The sequence below is a fragment of the Otolemur garnettii genome, unplaced genomic scaffold, assembly GCF_000181295.1.
Source record: "Otolemur garnettii isolate 467f Iridium unplaced genomic scaffold, OtoGar3 scaffold00011, whole genome shotgun sequence".
Lineage (NCBI taxonomy): Eukaryota > Metazoa > Chordata > Mammalia > Primates > Galagidae > Otolemur > Otolemur garnettii.
The window spans coordinates 28,470,706-28,490,037 of NW_003852406.1; the positions used below are offsets into that span (position 1 = coordinate 28,470,706).

Consider the following 19,332-nt stretch of genomic DNA (forward strand, 5'->3'; position numbering starts at 1 on the left):
CCAAGTAGCTGGGACCACAGGCGCCCGCCACAACGCCCGGCTATTTTTTGGTTGCAGCCGTCATTGTTGTTTGGCAGGTCCGGGCTGGGGATTCGAACCTGCCACCTTAGGTGTACGTGGCTGGCACCTTAGCCGGTTGAGCTGTAGGCGCCGAGCCAAGAATAGCATTCTTTACATAGAGTATATCAAAAGTTTGTCTAGGTATCCTTGGAAAACTTTAGTAAAGACTTACTTCTGTTGTGCTCTTCACTATCTAATGGTAATGGATGATTGTTGATAAGTGGTAAAGTTTAGTTACTTTAGCAAGATTATGTATTTGTATATGTATGTATTCAGTCAGAGTTTGCTCTGTGGCCCAGGCTGGAGTTTCATGGTGTCACAATAGCTCACTGCAACCTCAAATTCCTAGGCTCAGTCCTTTCTCCTGTTTTAAGCCTCTTCCAGGCAGCTCGGGCCTCGGGCGCACCACCATGTCTGGCTCATTTTTCTGTTTTTTTTTTTTTTTTTTTTTTTGTTGTTGTTGTTGTTCTTTTGTTGCAGTTTTTGGCTGGGGCTGGGTTTGAACCCACCATCTCCGGTATTTGGGGCCGGCACCCTACTCCTTGAGCCACAGGCACTGCCCTAATTTTTCTATTTTTTATAGAGAGGGGATCTTGCTCTTGCTCAGGCTGGTCTCAAACTCCTGGCCTCAAGCAGTCTTCCTGGCTGGCTACCCAGAGTGCTAGGATTATAGGCCTGAACCACCATGCTCCTTCTTTGGCATGATCTTTAAACTGCACCTTGTATCTTTATTTCCTGGTTCGCTTGAGCTGTTACATGGAAATAGACATGTACCTGAAATATGCAAGCTGTAAGTGATCCGAAAGCCAGAGTTGTTGATGTTGTGTAGACAGTTTGGGGCAATGCAATAAGAATGTTATTGTGGAAAGGCACAAACTAAAAGAGGAAAGAGTCATTTCCGAAATCCTGAAAGATTTTTGTTGTAATGAAAAATAGAGAGTTCCTGGTTTGGCTGGAATGTCCCTTCCAAAATTTATGGTGAAACTTAAATTAATCCTGGCTGGGATTGATGACTCAAATCTATAGTCCTAGCACTCTGGGAGGCTGATGCAGGAGTAAGACTATACTAAAAATAGAAAAATTAGTGGGGCATCATGGCTCACACTTGAAGTCCCAGCTACTTGGGAGGCTGAGGTCAGAGGCTTGCTTGAGCCCAGGAGTTTAAGATTGCGGTGAGCTGTGATGATACCACTGTATTCTACCCAGTATGACAGAACAAGACTCTGTCTCAAAAAGAGGAGGGAAAAAAACATAAACTCAATCCCCAGTGTGGCAGAATTGAGAGGTGGAACCTTTAAGAAGTTAGGCCTCTGCCCTTATGAATGGATTAATCCATTCTTAGATTGATGAGTTGTTCTAGGAATGGGACTGGTGGCTTTATAAGAAGAGGAAGCAAGACCTGAGCTCACCCCCCTTAAAATGTGAGCCCCGTTGTATCTCAGGACTCTGGCCAAACAAGAAGGCCCTCACCAGACAGCCCTCTGACCTTAAACTTCTTAACCTCCATATCTGTAAGCAATAAATTCCCTTACTTTATAAAGTACCCAATTTCAATTTTTTATTTTACTTTACACAACAGAAAACAGACTAAGACAGATCCCAGATTCCAGAATATAAGAACTTGTAGCTTAAAAGATAATTTTGAACATGTGAAAGGATACACAACTTGCATCACTTTATTTTTGTGGAGTCATGTAGCTTTAAATGTAAATATATTAGTGCTAGACCCATGATGGCTTACTGAAGAAAGTTGGGAGTGTTTGAGGTAAATGAGTAATATTTGAAGCATATTGTATTATTAGTTATTAGTGTATTCTATAGATGGTACCAAAGTCAGGCAGGAAATTTTTGGTTTTGAGAGAGGGTCTCTATTGCCCCAGCTGTATAGTACAGTGGTGTGAACATAGCTCACTGCACCCTCTTACTCCTGGGTTCAAGAGATCCTTCTGCCTCAGCCTCCCCAGTAGCAGGGACTATAGGTGTGCACCACACTGCCCAGCTAATTTTTCTATTTTTAGTAGAGACATGGGGTCTTGCTCTTGGTCAGGTTGATCTCAAACTTCTGAGCTCTTCCTGCTTTGGCCTCCCAGAGTGCTAAGATTACAGGCATGAAATATTGTGCCAGACCCAGGCAGGATTTTTAATTTGGTAGATCAAATTGATCTGACCCAGGAGGCTTGATCTAAAACAAGTTTACATCTGTATGTTCTAATATCTTATTCATTCTGATAAGTTACTTGATTACTTAAGTCTCGTGTTATATAAATTACCTTATACTTTATTAGAAAAACTGGCTAATATTTGTTTTGTTCATATTTACCTCAGACATTACAGAGGCTGTAAGAGAAAGCTTTGTCCATGCTTCTAGGATTTAGAATATTGAACATCTATTTAGGTCATTGGTTTTCTTGTGTTTTGGGAGGTTATAGTAAGACTGAAACATTTATGGAAGGAAGAAGTACTACAAGAGTATCAGACACTTTTTTTTTTAAGAGACAAAGTCTTATTTGTTGCCCTCAGTAGAGTGCTGGCTGTGGCGTCACAGCTCACAGCAACCTCCAGCTCTTGGGTGTAGGCAATTCTCTTGCCTCAGCCTCCTGAGTAGCTAGAGCTATAGGCGCCCACCACAACACCTCACTATTTTTTGTTGCAGTTTGGTAGGGGCTGGGTTTGAACCCGTCACCCTTGGTATATAGGGCCAATGCCCTACTCACTAAGCATAGGTGCCACCCAAATATCAAACACATTTTAGATAAATCCCTTTAAAAACAACTTTGGAATGTGGCACCTTTATTAATTGTCAGTCACTCATTTGAAATAGCCTATGTACATATAAACCATATATGAAAGCCTTTGATAACCTTTACAATTCACCCTACCTCAAAAAAAATTACCCACATTTATCTGTGTGAATGTACACAATTAAGAGAAATTGCTTTTCTTTTTTTTTTTGGCAGTTTTTGGCCAGGGCCGTGTTTGAATGCACCACCTCTAGTATATGGGGCTGATGCCCTACTCCTTTGAGCCACAGGCACCTCCCTGCTTTGTATTTTTTTATTATTTTTTAATTTTAGATTAATGTGAGGGTACAAACAGGTTACAGTGTTTGCATTTGTTAAGTAAGGTCCCTGTTGTAGTTGTGTCCCACTCCCAGGAGATGTGCCTTATACCCCTACATTGTGCCCATTGGGTGGGAGCACACCAATGCCCCTTCCTTCTCCCTTCTCCTCCCAACTTGAATTAAATTGAGTTTTCCTCTTGTGAGGGCATGTACTAGTTCATCTACTGGCTTCGTATTAGTATTGAGTACATTTGAGACTTGCTTTTCCATTCTTATCATACTTTACTAAAGATAATGTTTTCTGGCTCTATCCGGGTTAATACAAAAGATACAAAGTCTTCATTTTTTATGGCTGAATAGTATTCCATGGTATACACGTACCACAGTTTATTAGTCCATTCATGAGTTGATGGGTACTTGGGTTGTGTCCACATCTTGGTGATTGTAAATTGAGCTGCAGTAAACAATCTAGTGCAAATGTCCTTATGATAAAATGATTTTTTTTCTTCTGGGTAGATGCCTCCTAATGGGATTGCAGGATCAAATAGAAGGTTTGAGTTCTTTGAGGAGTCTCCATAGTTCTTTCCAAAGGGGCTATATTAGTTCGCAATCCCACTAACAGTGTATTAACTTCTCTCCACATGTGCCACGCCAGCATCTTCAGCTTTAGGACATTGTGTTGTGGGCTATTCTCACTAGGGTTAGGTGGAGGAAATTGCTTTATTAAATAAATATAATAGTATTTGAGCACCTATTTTGTGCTTGTATTGTTAATAAATGGTGAAAAGGGTGATTCTTATTATTATATAACTTTCTGATGGAGCAAGACAATTAAAAATAAACAAGAAAAATATCAAATAGTGATGATGTGTTATGCAGGAATTTAAAACAGGGTGATGTAATAGAGTGACGGGGTGGCTGCTTTAGGTTAGCCAAGAATCTATAAGGAGGAGCCAGTTTGGGAGTGATTCAGAAGAGCTGGGATAATTCAAGACTGAGGAAAGACATGATACGCCCTAAAGCAAGAATATACTTGTGAGTATACCTTCATTCTTTTGTTTAAAAAATGAAAATTTATGGCTGGGCACAGTGGGTCATGCCTGTAATCCTAGTACTCTGAGAGGCGGAGGTAGGAGGATCCTTTGAGCTCAGGAGTTCCAGAGCAATCTGAGCAAGAGTGAGACCCCATCTCTATTAAAATAGAAAAATTATCTGGGTATTGCTGTAGGTACAATAGTCTCAGCTACGCAGGAGGCTACAGCAGGAACCTGGAATTGAGGTTCCTGTGAGGTAGGCTGAGGCCATGGCATTCTAGCCTGGGCAACAGAATAAGTGCCTGTCTCAAAATAAATAAATAAATAAAAATAAAATATATATATGTGTGTATATATATTTATAATGAAATATTTCAAGTGTTTTTTTCTTCACAAATCTTGTGCATATTTTGTGTTTTCCAGCACACCCTACATATTTGAGTTGGTAATACAATACTTTTAAACCGGATCCTTGATCTGACACCTGGAATTTGTTTTTCCACCTCCTGTACTATGTATTCTTCCTATTATGAATAACTACCTTGACAAAGAACATGTCTTTGGAACACACCTTCTGCTAACAGTTTGTTTTCATAATTGCTTTTCAGTTCTTTAGAAGAAAAGTTAATTTGTAGGTAAGCAAGTCATGGTACCTAATGGGAAATGTATTTCTTAATTTGTCTTTGACAGTTAAGAAAATGAGTGTTTCCAATCTTAGTACAATCTGTCTACTGACCAAGACCCTTCAGAACTTCGAATGAGCAGGAAAGCTCTTTAGTTACAGTTTAAAGAATATGTTGTTTATTAGTTTTAGAATTTTTTTTTTTTTTTTTTTTTTAATAGAGATGGGGTCTCACTCTTGCTCAGGCTGGTCTGGAACTTCTGAGCTCAAGTGATCCTCCTATCTTGGCCTCTCAGAGTGCTAGGATTATACGCATGGGCCACTGCCCCTGGCTTTATACTTGGAAATATTTTAATGAATTTTATTCCAGAAGATCCAAATCAGGTTAGAATTTGTTTTTCTTTTTACAGAAAGTTTATTCTACAAATTGCACCACACAAGTATAAATTCTATACTTGCACCACACAAGTATACCCTAAGAATCATTTACTCAGTGTGTGCTTGTTGAATACATTGCTGTCCTTTATCTGTTTCTGAGAAATGCATAGAGTATTAACATAGTGCCTGTTATCTGACAGCTAATGAGGGGAGAGGGCAGACTCTTCCTGAATTTAATTTCTAGATGTATCTTTCTCCCAAAAACAATACTAATAGGTAGTCTCAAATTTTCCTTGAAAAGTATTCTTATCTTTTCTTCCTTCTTACACCCTTTTATATATATGCATAATAATAGTTTGGCAGAGTTAACAAAAGAGAAAGATTATTTGCATTTATGTATTTGTTTTTAATCTAAAGAATGTTTATGTAAATGTTGACATATTATATTTTACATTGCTGCCACTACTGATGAAAATATATAACCCAAGCATGGACAAACTTTAGTTGTATAAAGGTTAAATACCTCAGGCTCCTATAGTTACAACTGACTCTTCACAGAGTAGGGTTGGATAACAGAGGATCTCCAAGAAAATGCATGTTTAAATTCCATCCTTCTCAGATGACCCCTGGAGAGCTATAGTCTGAAAATAGTTTCTTGGTGTTCTAATAATTTGGCTGTGGCAGTTGGTTGATCTCCAATTTCATTTACCACTTGAACTTTCGGTCTTTCAACGGGTAGACTAAATAGCTTTTTTTTTTTTTTTTTTACAACTTTGTAAAGTTGGATAAACAATGATTAAAAAAACCAGAAAAAGTGAAAATAGAGCAGAATTGAGGAGCATGACATTTGGTATATCTTCAGAGTAATAGCAGTTTTTTAAAGGATTAAAAGGATTAAAAAAGTTTTTTTTAAGACAGAGTCTTAGTATGTTGCCCTCAGTAGAGAATCATGGCATCACAGCTTACAGCAACTTCAAACTCCTGGGGTTATGTAATTCTCTTGCCTCAGCCTCCCAAGTAGCTGGTACTACAGATGCCCGCCACAATGCCCAGCTGTTTTTTGTTGTTGTTGTTGCAGTTGTCACTGTTGCTTTAGCTGGCCCGGGCTGGGTTCAAACCCACCAGCCTTGGTGTATGTGGTTGGAGCTGTAACCACTCTGCTACAGGCATCAAACCAGTATCTTTAATTTCTGAAAGAGGATATAAAGTCTTTGGAATAGTCTTTTCCTTGGAAGTTGATACAATATATGAAATATTCAGGCAGTAGATTTTATAAATGAGTAATTATGTTTATTGACATGAACTAGTTTATCAGAGTAAATCAGAGTTGAAACAAAGCATGGTGGGACTAGAGAATATTATGGTAAGTAGAATGCTAAAAGATTTAAGATGGGCTGAGTACGGTTGCTCATGTCTGTAATCCTAGCACTCTGGGAGGCCAAGATGGAGGATTGCTTGAGGCCAGGAGTTTGAGACCAGCCAGCGAGACCCCATCTCTACAAAAATTAGAAAAATTAACTGTCGGCTCGGCGCCTGTGGCTCAAGCTGCTAAGGCACCAGCCACATACACCTGAGCTGGCAGGTTCGAATCTAGCCTGGGCCTACCAAACAACAATGAGGCTGCAACCAAAAAATAGCGAGGCGTTGTGGTGGGCGCCTGTGGTCCCAGCTACTTGGGAGGTAGAGGCAGGAGAATTGCTTGAGCCCAGGAGTTGGAGGTTGCTGTGAGCTGTGATGTCATAGCTCTCTACTCAGGGTGACAGCTTGAGGCTCTGTCTCAAAAAAAAAAAAAGAAAAATTAACTGTCATCGTGGTGTATGCCTGTAGTCCCAGCTACTAGGGAGAGGCTGAGGCAGAAGAATTGCTTCTGCCTAGGAGTTTGAGGTTGCAGTGAGCTGTCACGATGCCACTGCACCATGGCCAGGGTGACAGAGCAAGACCCTATCTCAAAAAAAGAAAAAAAAAGATGATTTTAAGACACTTGTAATGGAACAAAGGTTTGGGGGAGTTTTCAGAAATGCGCTGTATGAAATTACCAATGATTCTTTGCAGAGAGAAGTGAGGTATATAAAAAACGAACATGGTTGTGCAAGAAACTCCAGGTTAGATGTTTAAAAATGTGTCCAAAGGCTGGGCCTGGTGGCTCATGCCTATAATCCTAGATTCCTGAGAGGCTGAGGCAGGAGGATTACTTGAGGCCAAGAGTTCACAACCAGCCTGAGCAAAGTGAGGGCCGCTCTTTACTAAAATTAGCCAGGCATTGTGGTAGGTGCCTATAGTCCAAGCTACTCTGGAGGCTGACCCAGAAGGATGGCTTGAACCCAGAAGTTTGAGGTTGCTGTGAGCTAGGCTGACACAATTGGCTCTCTAGCCTGGGCAACAGAGTGAGACTCTGTCTCAAAGAATAAAAATGTGTTCAAAAGGACAGTGCCTGTGGCTCAAAGGAGTAGGGTGCTGGCCCCATATGCTGGAGGTGGTGAGTTCAAACCCAGCCCTGGCCAAAAACTGAAAAAAAAAAAAAAAAGTGTTCAAAGAATGGATTTTTGCTGATTTTTCACCCTCTCTGCTTTTAAAATGGCTTTCTTATAAAGTCTAGACTACACAGTTTTGCCCAGTCTTTCTCTTGTTGACTATTTTTTTTCCTTTCTCCCAACTTTCCAATCACTTCTACTTATCAGTTGATTCTTTGTGGCAAAAATCACTTAAAGGAGCAGTTCACACAAGCGGGCAAGTTGTCAGGCTCTCCGGTTTACCTGAGTGAGGTCCAGATGGTCCCTCATCTTTGCATTGTCCCGATTCTCTCCAGTTCTAGACATGAATCACCCATGTCTGCTTCATACCACTGTGAGAAAGTCACTTACTTACATCTTGGCTTGGTCTTCATCCACTTGTCTGTGGGATGTGTTCACCTTCACATTTCTAAGTTTCCATGTAGATGCATTTGATAGCAGAGCTACTCTGTCTCTCTGTTAGAAACAAATGTTTCATTTTTAATATTGGCAGATTACACTGTGGTTGATGGACATGAAGGAATCTAGTTGTTTTTGGCATTTTATCAGATCATCTGTTTCTTTTATGAGTAATTTGAAAATTGCCTCCCCCCAAAACAAATTTCTAAACGATAGAAAAAAACTTATGTAAAGATAGACTTTGTTACTTTAAGAGATTTCACATTTGTGGATATGTGGAAGAAAAATAAAATAAATGAAGTATCATATTTTGGGGAACTCATATCTCCAAGTTTTTATAAGAAATTTTTTTATTTTTTAGAGGAACAGCTTGGTGTAATAGAAGAGCATAGGCTCTCAAAGTTTTAAAAATTTGTGACTTAATTTAAAACATAGGCTCGTTTAAAAGATAAAGAAGAGTGGCTTTTAAAAAAATTATTCTTTATGTAGTTTCAGACTTCAGCCTTTCCTTTAGATTTCCTTTCACTTCTTTGTAAAAAGGATGAATATTTTTAGTATACTGTCCTGGCACAAATCCTCCTTATAGGCTCAGATTTTCTTGTGGTGACTAAAGCGGTTCAGTTGCTTCCAAGTTCTACATTTCATCTCCTCTTCCATTGCACCCCCCTCCCGTCTCCTTTTTTCCTTGCCTCCACCCTTTGCAGCTGCTTTGTTGGCAAAGCCCAGATCCTTTGATAGATCCCAGTCCCATCATGGCCCTTTCAGAAAAAGAATTTAACTGAGCTCACCTTTTATTCAGCTTTCTAATAGCCTTAGCTTCTACATTAAAACTCTGAGTGACTACAAATTCCCTACACACATGAGTTAGGAATTACTTTTAACCTCCCTTCCATTTACCTTACAGTGTACTCCAGTGTTTCTCTTGATTTTTAGGGAATTTTTCATACTAATGGTTGGATGTCCTTAAAGCAGTTGCTTAGGGCTGTTCTTAGGTCTTGAGGTATTTGTTAGGACACATACTCGGTTTTTTGTTGTTGTTTTATTTTATTTCTTTTGAGACAGAATCTCACTCTGTCACCTTAGAGTGCTGTACTGTCACAGCTTACAGCAACTGCAAACTCTTGGGCTCAAGTAATTCTCTTGCCACTGCGCCGTCTCTCATCCCCCTAGTAGCTAGCTGGGACTACAGGAACCTGCCACAATGCCTGGCTATTTTTTTTTTTTTTAAGACATGGGGTCTTGCTCCTGGCCTCAGTTAGTCCACCAGCCTCAACCTCCCAGAGTGCTAGGATTACAGGCCTGAGCCACTGCGCCTGGCCACTTACTCTATATTTTCAAAGTAACTGGTGTCATTTCATTAATTGTTTATTACACAACTTAAGAAGGAATCACTATAGGGTGGCGCCTGTGACTCAGTGGGTAGGGTGCCAGCCCCATGTACCAAGGGTGATGGGTTCAAACCCGGCCCCAGCCAAATTGCAACAAACTGGGCATTGTGGCGGGGGCCTGTAGTCCCAGCTACTCGGGAGGCTGAGGCAGGAGAATCGCCTAGGCCCAGGAGTTAGAGGTTGCTGTGAGCTGTGTGATGCCACAGCACTCTACCGAGGGCGACAAAGTGAGACTCTGTCGCTACCCCGCAGCCCCCCAAAAAGGAAGCACTATATTCAGATTTTTATGAAAAGAAAAATATTTTGAAGTTTTCAATTTAGGAAACACAGCCTGTAGTTACACTTAATTTGATTTATTGTATCAGCAGTCAGCGCTGTTTCTGCTTTTGTGTGTGCAACTAAGTTGCTTCCCACTGTATGTTGCCAAGTAGAGCTTTGTTGTGTTCTGCTTCTATTGTCTGACTTGGATACTAACTGGTTTGCAGCCTGAGAAAAGAAGCTGCTCTGAAGTCTCTCAGGAAACAGCAGCAGCTTTACAAATGGCAATCCCGTCCATGGCATTTGTTGTGAGTCTGGTTTTTGTTGTTAGGGTTTGTTTTCTGCCTTCTTGTGGTCTCAACTTCAGATGCGAGCCTATTCTGGGGGGATGGGTGGCAGCCCCGGAAGCATTTCACTCAGCCAGTTTCTAAGAGCACTAAATTTGAGTCTCATAGGGATCTCTTTAGCTTGAAAACTTATTTAATATCTAAAATGCATGTAGTTCTTCAGTGCTCTGTGGTTCAGATTTATTGTTGAGTACATGTATCCTCCATTTTTATCTTGTTTTCATTCAGATTTTTGTAGGTTAAAACCCAAGTTACTAGAAGCTCAAAAAGGGACTTCATTTTAATTCAAGTCTTTTAAGAAATATCACCTTTTGGAGCAAGAAGAGTTAAGAATCTTAAGAATACAGAAATGACTAGTGAAAACAAACGACCAAATTTGATTAATTCATGTTTAGGATTATTATTTATTTATCTATTTATTTTTTGACAATCTTGGTCTGTCTCCCTGCCTAGAGTGCAGTGGTGTCCTCATAGTTCACTGCAACTTTACACTCCTGGGCTCAAGAGAGCCTCTTTGTTCTTCCTCGTAGCTGGGACTACAAGTATGCACCATCATGCTGGCTAATTTTTAAAATTTTTTCAGTAGAGGCACAGTTTAATTTTTAAAATATTTTTGGTAGAGGCACAGTCTTAATGTTTTGTCAGGCTGGTCTTGAACACCTGGCCTCAAGTAATCCTTCTGTCTTGGCCTTCCAAAGAGCTCAGGTTATAGGCATGAGCCACCGTGACTGGTCAAGGATTGATAATTCAGCTTGAGAACTGATACTACTGGGGATGCCAAAAAAATATGTACACATTATAAGATGTTATCTATGTATTATATATTACATATATACTTTGAGCACTTTTTGTATTACCGAAGTCAAATGTGACTTGTATTCATCTTTTGTTATCAGTATATATTATTACAATTTCAATACAATTTTTTTCTTTTCTTAAAATGTGTACACTTTTTTGGGAACCCTCTATATTTTCTGTAGCAAAATGTATGTGTATATAATTGTGTGTGAAAATATATCACACATGATGTAGTCAAGAAAAGGTAGTATTTGGTAAGAGGGTCAAGTAGTCCACATACTTCTGTATAAAGGCAGCCAAATTAAAATGAAGCTGTTTCTCCTCTTTTAGTTCCTTTATTCACCTTCATTCCGAAGTACTATGCCCCCAAAGCAAATATGTCAATGGCCTGTGAGGACCTTTGAGCAGGCATGAATGCTATAAGTACAGGCAATCCCCAAGTTACAAACATCCAACTTATATACAACTTGCACTGACAGATGTACGCTATTACAGGCAATAGGTCAATGTACTTGTTCCATCTTACATCCAAATTCAACTTAAGAACAAACCTATAAAACCTATCTTGTTCATAACCCAGGACTGCCCATATATCATTTATAATTATAGAGAACGATTTGTAAACTAATGTATTCTAGATGTGGTGGCCATCAGAATTCAGTAAACTGGATTAAGTTGCCAAATCATGTGAGTGGTGAACTAAAAACTAGGAACATTGGGCCAAAGAGAAACAGAAGAAATACATATACAAGTTTACATCAGAAATGTAAACAGAAGAAATACATATACAAAGAGAAACAGAAGAAATACATATACAAGTTTACATCAGAGATGTAAACAGAAGAAATACATATACAAGAGAGAAATACATATACAAAGAGAAACAGAAGAAATACATATACAAGTTTACATCAGAGATGAGAAGATGACTTCAGGGAAAGGAATACAATGAGGTATACTCAATAAATTTTAGTAGATGTGTGCCAAACACTGTTTTAGGTGATGGGTGGTGATACAGGATGCAAGTCAGTTGGGTATAATTTGTGCCCTTGAGAGATGTTGAGACATGTATAGTTACAACTGCATGCACTGTTAGAGCTATACACAGGGTGATATGTGTGTGGACAAAGGGCACCTAATCCAGCCTGAAGTCATCAAGAGTGACTTCCAGAAGGAATGGGGTGACACTTAAGCTGCATCTTAAAGAGCAGTGAGTTCCTAGTCAACTCAAGAGAGGGCATTCCAGAAAGAACAGCAGAGGTAAAGTGAGAAATGTGGTCCATTTGGGTATGACAGTTTTATATTGTTCACGGTATAGGAGGAGTAATGAGGTTTGAGCTGAAAAGCCAAGGAGGAAGAACTTGGTTCATCAGCATCCTGATTTCAAGCAAGGCCAGCCCTTGATCTAATTTGTATTTTTAACAAAAATAGCCCTGGTAGTATATAGAAAATATTAAGGGGCAGGGAAAGTAAACAAGTAAGATTTAGGGTAAACAGTGACAAGGCCCGAATTAAAACAGAAGCGCTGCCGTGGAGGTGAAGAGGAGTTTAGGTATTGAGGTAATGTTCCAGAAGTAAACCTAAAGGAGTTTGGTGTTTGATGGGATATAGAGGTGGGACAGGAACAAGTGTAGGGTAACCTTGTGGTATTTGACTACAAAAATCATCTGGTGCTTTTTGCTATGCTAGAAAAGTACTTGAGAAGATTAGATGGGGTGGACAGGAAGGCAGATGAAAATATGTAGATTTTAGGGCCAGGCCAGGCTGGGTGGCTCACGCCTATAATCCTGGCACTCTGGGAGGCTGAGGCAGGTGGATTGCCTGAGCTTAGAAGTTCAAGACCAGCCTGAGCAAGTGCAAGACCCCTTCCCTACTAAAAATAGAAAAATTAGCTGGGCATGGTGGCGGGCACCTATAGTCCTAACTCGGAGGCTGAGACAGGAGGATTGCTTGAGCCCAGGAGTTTCAGGTTGCTGTATGATGGGCAAGAAAGTAAAAACTCTGTCTCTACAAAAAAAAAAAAAAATCAAATCACCTTCTCAGTTGTACATGAATGAAATCTTTTTTTCCTCATCCGACAGGGACGATAATAGCCTAGCATAGGAAAATAGACAGTGCCCAACTTTACTGGATTTCATAGACTTAGGAAGCTGAGTTTTCAGGTTCAGAGAAGTTGATATTTCCACTGTCATTATGGAGGCTGTTATTTAGTTTGAAGATGATTTATATGTGTCCTCTGAAAGTCTCTAAGTATTCTACAAATGATAACAAATTAGACTGTATGTTTTAACAGTTAATCTAATACAAGCAAGAGGCATTGGGCTGCCGGCACAGAAACATAGGACTACCCAGTGATAGCCCAATTGATAATGATATGTGTGTAAAACTCTACAGCTAGAGCAGGGTGTTTGGAGCAGCAGCTGAATTAAGGCACACCTGGTCATGACTTTCTGCATTCACTTTCCCCTTATTGTCTGACACCTGATTACTCAGACTATGCTCCAAGACCAGCTGCATCAGCGTCACTCGGGAACTTGTCAGAAATACAGAATCTCAGGCCCCACCCCAGACTTACAATTAAGAATCTGCAGTTTAATAAGATCTCTAGGTGATTCCTATTCACATTAAAGGTTGAGAAGTGCCATTCTAAAAAATAAACAGGTCAGATGTTCTTTGGTGACTGAGCCCTCTGGCTTTACTATTTTACTATCTTTATGATAGTAAGTTTTTAGAAATAGGTATTATGCTTAAGTACTTATTGTATTTTCTTTCCCTAAGGGTGTAAAGATTTAGAAGTGCAAATTCTGTAGTCAAATCTTTGAGTTCAAATCAGAGCTTAGCGCTTGTACTTAATTTCCCCATTTATTGAGAGCAACTTCAGTGAACAAAGACTACCCCCGCCACCCCACTGTGGTCTGTACTAGACATTCAGTGGAGCTGAAGCCTTTGGGGGGAGTGTGTTGGGGGTGTTGTCATGTGTGTTATTTCTTTGATTCATGGTTTCTTGATCTTCACTGAACCATCAGTCATTGAAAAGTAGGGAAAGTTTGGAAAACTTTACAATTTTATGTAGTAAATAAATGTGCTTAATAATGAAACAGGAGACTTTTCAGCTTTGCCAAAAACAAGTCTACAAATAGATGTAAAAGTGATCAGAACCTTTATTCAATTTTAACATATGAAGCAATAGTAGCAAGTTTTTGCCAGCAAGGCTTAAAAACCAATTCTCTGACCTCATTTTCTGCAGGGAGCAGCTGGCATTTTATGCTACGTGGGAGCTTATGTCTTTATCACTTACGATGACTACGACCACTTCTTTGAAGATGTGTACACTCTCATTCCTGCTGTAGTAATCATAGCTGTAGGAGCCCTGCTTTTCATTATTGGGCTAATTGGCTGCTGTGCCACGATCCGGGAAAGCCGCTGCGGACTTGCAACGGTAAGTTTGCACTTCACTGTCCGCCCGCGTTGTTGGACCGTGGGGTGTCCTTAGTCCCTTACTCTTCTTGAGTTGAACATGGAATTCTGTAGTCCCTTTGGCTCTTATAATTTGAATGGAACTAACATTTGTCTTAAACTTCTAACAGTTATCTCTGAGAATTTTTTTTTTTTTTTTTTTGTAGAGACAGAGTCTCACTTTATTGTCCTTGGTAGAGTGCTATGGCGTCACACAGCTCACAGCAACCTCCAACTCCTGGGCTAGGTGATTCTCTTGCCTCAGCCTCCCTAGTAGCTGGGACTACAGGTGCCAGCCACAACACCCGGCTATTTTTTTGTTGCAGTTTGGCTAGGGCCGGGTTTGAACCTGCCACCCTCTGTATACCTGCCACCCTCTGTATTGAACCTGCCACCCTCAGCGCCCTAGTCACTGAGCCACAGGTGCTGCCCAAGAGAATTGTTTTTTTAATCAAGTATGTTTAGAGGGTTTTTTATTTGTATTTAATTTTTCACAATGTTTCCTTACAGTTTGTCATCATCTTACTCTTGGTCTTTGTCACAGAAGTTGTCGTAGTGGTTTTGGGATATGTTTACAGAGCAAAGGTATGTTGTCTACTATAATTCATATAATGCTTTAAAAGGTAATGCACATTTTTCAGTTGAAATAGAACAAATATATTATCAGAGTCAACATTTTCATGTGCCTTTTTTGTTTAGCTAGAGCTTAAAATATCTAAAGTTAATTAGCTATTATTTACTTGTCAAGACTTTTAATCTCATTTAATATAGCACAGTTTTGATTAGATTGTTCTTGATCATGGGTATTTATGGCTGCAAATGAATAACCAGCTGAGAAGTTTGTACAAATTTCCTCAGCCTGTAGATTCTCTATATGGTGGAGAATATAAATTTTCTGATTTTTGTTTTAGAAGAACTAAACTTAGGACTTCATTTTCCATTGCCTCTTTTAAAAATGCCTTGGTGTTGGACATAGAAAAAAGGTATTATGAGTTATAATCCTACCTCTTCCACACCTGTCTTGAGAAACAAGGGGTCCTACCAGCTTCGAATACCAGAGAAGCTTTTGCCAGCACTCTCTTCTTGCCCCTCTTTCCTTTTATTAGTCATTTTCTCTCTTTTCTTTTTCCTTCCTTTCTTTTTTGACTGATTTTTTTGTCTACCCACAGTACCATGTAAACTCCTTTAAATTAATTGATTTTGTTATAATTTTAAAGCCATGGTAAAGACATAATGGAATTATTCTTACTGTTAACAGTTTTAAATCAAAGGCATGCTATTCCAGGTTAATGTAAATCCATTATACATAAGGCATCATATAACTATGCCTAAAAATGCAATTGATTGTGTCCCTGCCTACATTCTGGTTGTAAGTTTTATAGTCTGTCACTGTTGTAAGTTAAGGAGTTTATTTTCTATCCCCTCTTTGATATACATTGAACATCAGCTTTGTCATAAAATGCCACTTCTAAAGACTAATTTTTTTTTTCCTAATGTGTTTTTTTTTTTTGAGACTGAGTCTCTCTCTGTTGCCCTTGGTAGAGTGCCATGAGGTCATTGTAGCTCAAAGCAACTGCAAACTCCTGCATTTAGGCGATCCTCCTGCCTCAGCCTCCTGAGTAGCTGAGACTGTAGGCGCCTACTACCACGCCTGGCTAGTTTTTCCTGTTTTAGTAGAAATGGGGTCTCACCCTTGAGCAGGCTTATCTTGAACTCCTCAGCTCAAGCAATCCACCCACCTCAGCCTCCCAGAGTGCTAGGATTACAGAAATGTTAGCCCATCATTTTATACATGATCTTGTCTTTGAATGCCTTAATCTGTGTGATATAATATGTCTGATTTTTTTACCTGATACTTTGAATTTATATGAAGGCAGGAAGGGAGAAAACTTTTTTCTTATAAGACATTCAGAAAGATCTGGCAATTTGCAAACATATAGGCATTTTAGCTAGAGCCTTGACTAATATATTACTTTTACCAGTATTTTTGAGAGACTGATTTTTTGTTTTGATTCAGGTAGAAGATGAGGTTGATCGCAGGATTCGGAAGGTGTATAAGACTTACAATGGAACCAACCCCGACGCTGCCAGCCGGGCTATTGATTATGTACAGAGACAGGTGAGCTTCCTGAGGCAATTTTGGTGTTGAGGCCCAATTGCTACTGGGTCAAAATTAAACTAACTGATATTAATGTGTAAATTAGTTGTACCTTCACAGCCATGGTAATCCTCCTGATGTGTCCAGTATTTTCCCCAACTTTTCACCCCTGAAAAGTTTATTTCAGTATCAAAGCCAAATAAGAAATACCTTAAGGTTTTTTTTTTTAACCATCTGACTACTCCCTCACAGACCCTAGTTCTTTCCTCTCCCCCAGCCAAAGAATTTAGAGGGGTCATACTGGAAGAGAAGTATGTATCAAAGGAAAGGTAGGAGTTCAGATGGACCTGAGGATAGGTGAGAAGACTACGTATACCTTTAGAAATATCAGAAAAGGCAACAAACTGTTAAAATTATTATGGACCATTTAAAATATACATGAAGGTAGATCTGCTACTATATATAGTGTAGTAGATCTTTGTACCCATAACCCTGCCTCAGAAATTATAAACTTTTGTCAATCTTGTTATTTATTTGTTTATTTTTGAGGTAGTGTCTCACTCTGTTGCCCAGACGAGAGTGGTGTGGTGTCAGTCTAACACATAACACCTCCAACTTTTAGGTTCAAGCCATCCTCTTGCCTCAGGCTCTTGGGTAGTCAGGACTGCAGGTGCCCGCCACAACAACCAGCTAATTTTTCTGTTTTTAGTAGAGATAGGTCTCATTCTTGTTCAGGCTGGTCTCTAATTCCTAACCTTAAGCAATCCTGCCTCAGCCTCCCAGAGTGCAAGGATTATAGGTATGAGCCACCATGCCTGGCCAATTTTGTTTTATTTATTAACCCCACATATTTTTTGCTCAATTATCTTAGAGCAAAACCCAGACATCTCAGATAAAACATTTAAACACTTTGTCATTGAAAGTAATATTTAATTTGGAACCAGATGTTTAACGAGTAAGATAAAAAGTTATTCCTTAGCTGAAACTACCCCTTATAGGTAGTGTGCTTTTCAAGTAAGAAACCTAGAACCACTGTAAACATGTCTGGCTATTTAAGTTAAAATTTAAAATTCAGTTTCTTAGTCAGACTAGCCATAATTTAAGTGCTCGATGGAGCTTCATATGGCTAGTGGCTACCCTGTCGCACCATGCAGACCTTACATCATTGTAGAAAGTTCTACTGGACATCATTGGTCTAGAATAGCTTATCTGAAAGCTTTATATTGTATGGAACCCTGAAGTTCAGCTGTCTGTTCTGTTCTCCTTTAGCTGCATTGTTGTGGAATTCACAATTATTCAGACTGGGAAAGTACAGATTGGTTCAAAGAAACCAAAAACCAGAGTGTCCCTCTAAGCTGCTGCAGAGAGACTGCCAGCAGCTGTAATGGCAGCCTGGCCCACCCCTCTGACCTCTATGCTGAGGTGAGTCTTTTGGCCAAAGCTTGAGTCTAGCGTGATAGATGTTTTTTGCTGTGTCTTGTTGCTACTTAGAGCTTCTTTTCCATTCTCTTTTGTTTGCCTTGAATGCCATTTTGTTTTACCATAATTTAAAAAAAACGTGCTGCTTTCGCTTTAATCACATCTCTGTAAGTTACACCAATCATATCATCTTTTTTCCCTCTTTTAGTTTCTGTCTTTTCATTTCTGTCAATGAATACTAATCTGTGAATCTGAAGCTTTTACTTTAAAAAAGATTTCTAATGAGGATGACTGTATGTTTGTTACAGGGGTGTGAGGCTCTAGTTGTGAAGAAGCTACAAGAAATCATGATGCATGTTATCTGGGCAGCCCTGGCATTTGCAGCTATTCAGGTAAGCACAGCTAGCCAAGGAGTCATTACCAGACAGAATTGAATCTCTGATGTCAGCCCTGAAGGGTTTAAATCACCAAGTATTGTGAATCTTTGTATATATAGGTAACGTGAAAGGGACCAAGGTAAAGCCACCAGTTTCCAGCATTTTATTTCCTGTCTCTAGACTCAAACACAAAATAGGCCTGAACTCTGAAGAAGCCAGAGGGGGCTCTTTGCCTTACTTTCTTGCCTTGGTTAGTGAGTGACCTGTTTAAAATACAAAGAAACAATTGTTATAATGTATTCTTGGGAAGTATTTTGATAGAACTTGCCAGAACTTTTAACAGTTTTTCTGCTTTATTGCAGTTTGGAAATGGAAAGCATTGTGTTCACTTCTTGTTTTTTTTGTCCCTGGGGGTTTTATATATTCATATACCTAAACCAAGAACCGCTACTACGTTAGTCTCTTACATCAAAGGAAACATTTTATTGCTCTAAGGGGAAGGCCTTCCAGTAAAAACTGAAGTTCTAGCTTATTCTGTATTTGTGGACTTAGTTATATTAGAGTGACAACCATCAAGGACTCTGTGACGTCACTTGGTGCATGCGAAGTGTGCTGTGCCATTGTTGGTAGCTGAGGGGACCTGTTTTTTCAACTCCTACCAGTGAAACAGTCTTCTTCCCTGGTTTGTGCTAATTCAAGCTAGTCTGTGTAAAGTATCCCATAATTGCTTAATCACCTCTCTTTATCTGCTCCCAGTTTCTTGCCCCCCTCTCATACCACATGTGCTTATCCTTCACACCACCTAAAAACAATTAAGAAAGAGGTCCATTTTCCCACCCAGCACAGCTATGTCACATCACTAGTTTCTCAGGTACATACAGTATATCTTACAGATTCTGTCAAGGAAATGTCTTAGAGGAGTATTAAACTGAGAACGGCTATTTGAAAATTATTTTGGAAATACTTTATATCAGACCTAGTTCTGAGAGTCTTTTAATTCTTGAAATAAGTGTTAGCTTAGAGAATCTATTTTAAGAAAGTGTAGGGGCTCGGCGCCAGCCACATACACCTAAGGTGGCGGGTTCAAATCCAGCCTGGGCCCGCCAAACAACAATGATGGCTGCAAC

The 19,332-nt window shown here is 39.5% G+C and overlaps 1 protein-coding gene across 1 annotated transcript in view; it reads left to right on the forward strand.

The window, feature by feature from the left end:
• TSPAN3 (tetraspanin 3) overlaps nt 1-19,332 on the forward strand; it is a 32,041-nt gene that overhangs the window by 3,131 nt on the left and 9,578 nt on the right. Inside the window, exons 2-6 of the mRNA XM_003784541.2 lie at nt 14,103-14,294; nt 14,822-14,896; nt 16,329-16,430; nt 17,679-17,831; nt 18,137-18,220. Of these exons, the coding sequence (XP_003784589.1) occupies nt 14,103-14,294; nt 14,822-14,896; nt 16,329-16,430; nt 17,679-17,831; nt 18,137-18,220 (606 nt within the window). The remainder of the gene's footprint in view (nt 1-14,102; nt 14,295-14,821; nt 14,897-16,328; nt 16,431-17,678; nt 17,832-18,136; nt 18,221-19,332) is intronic.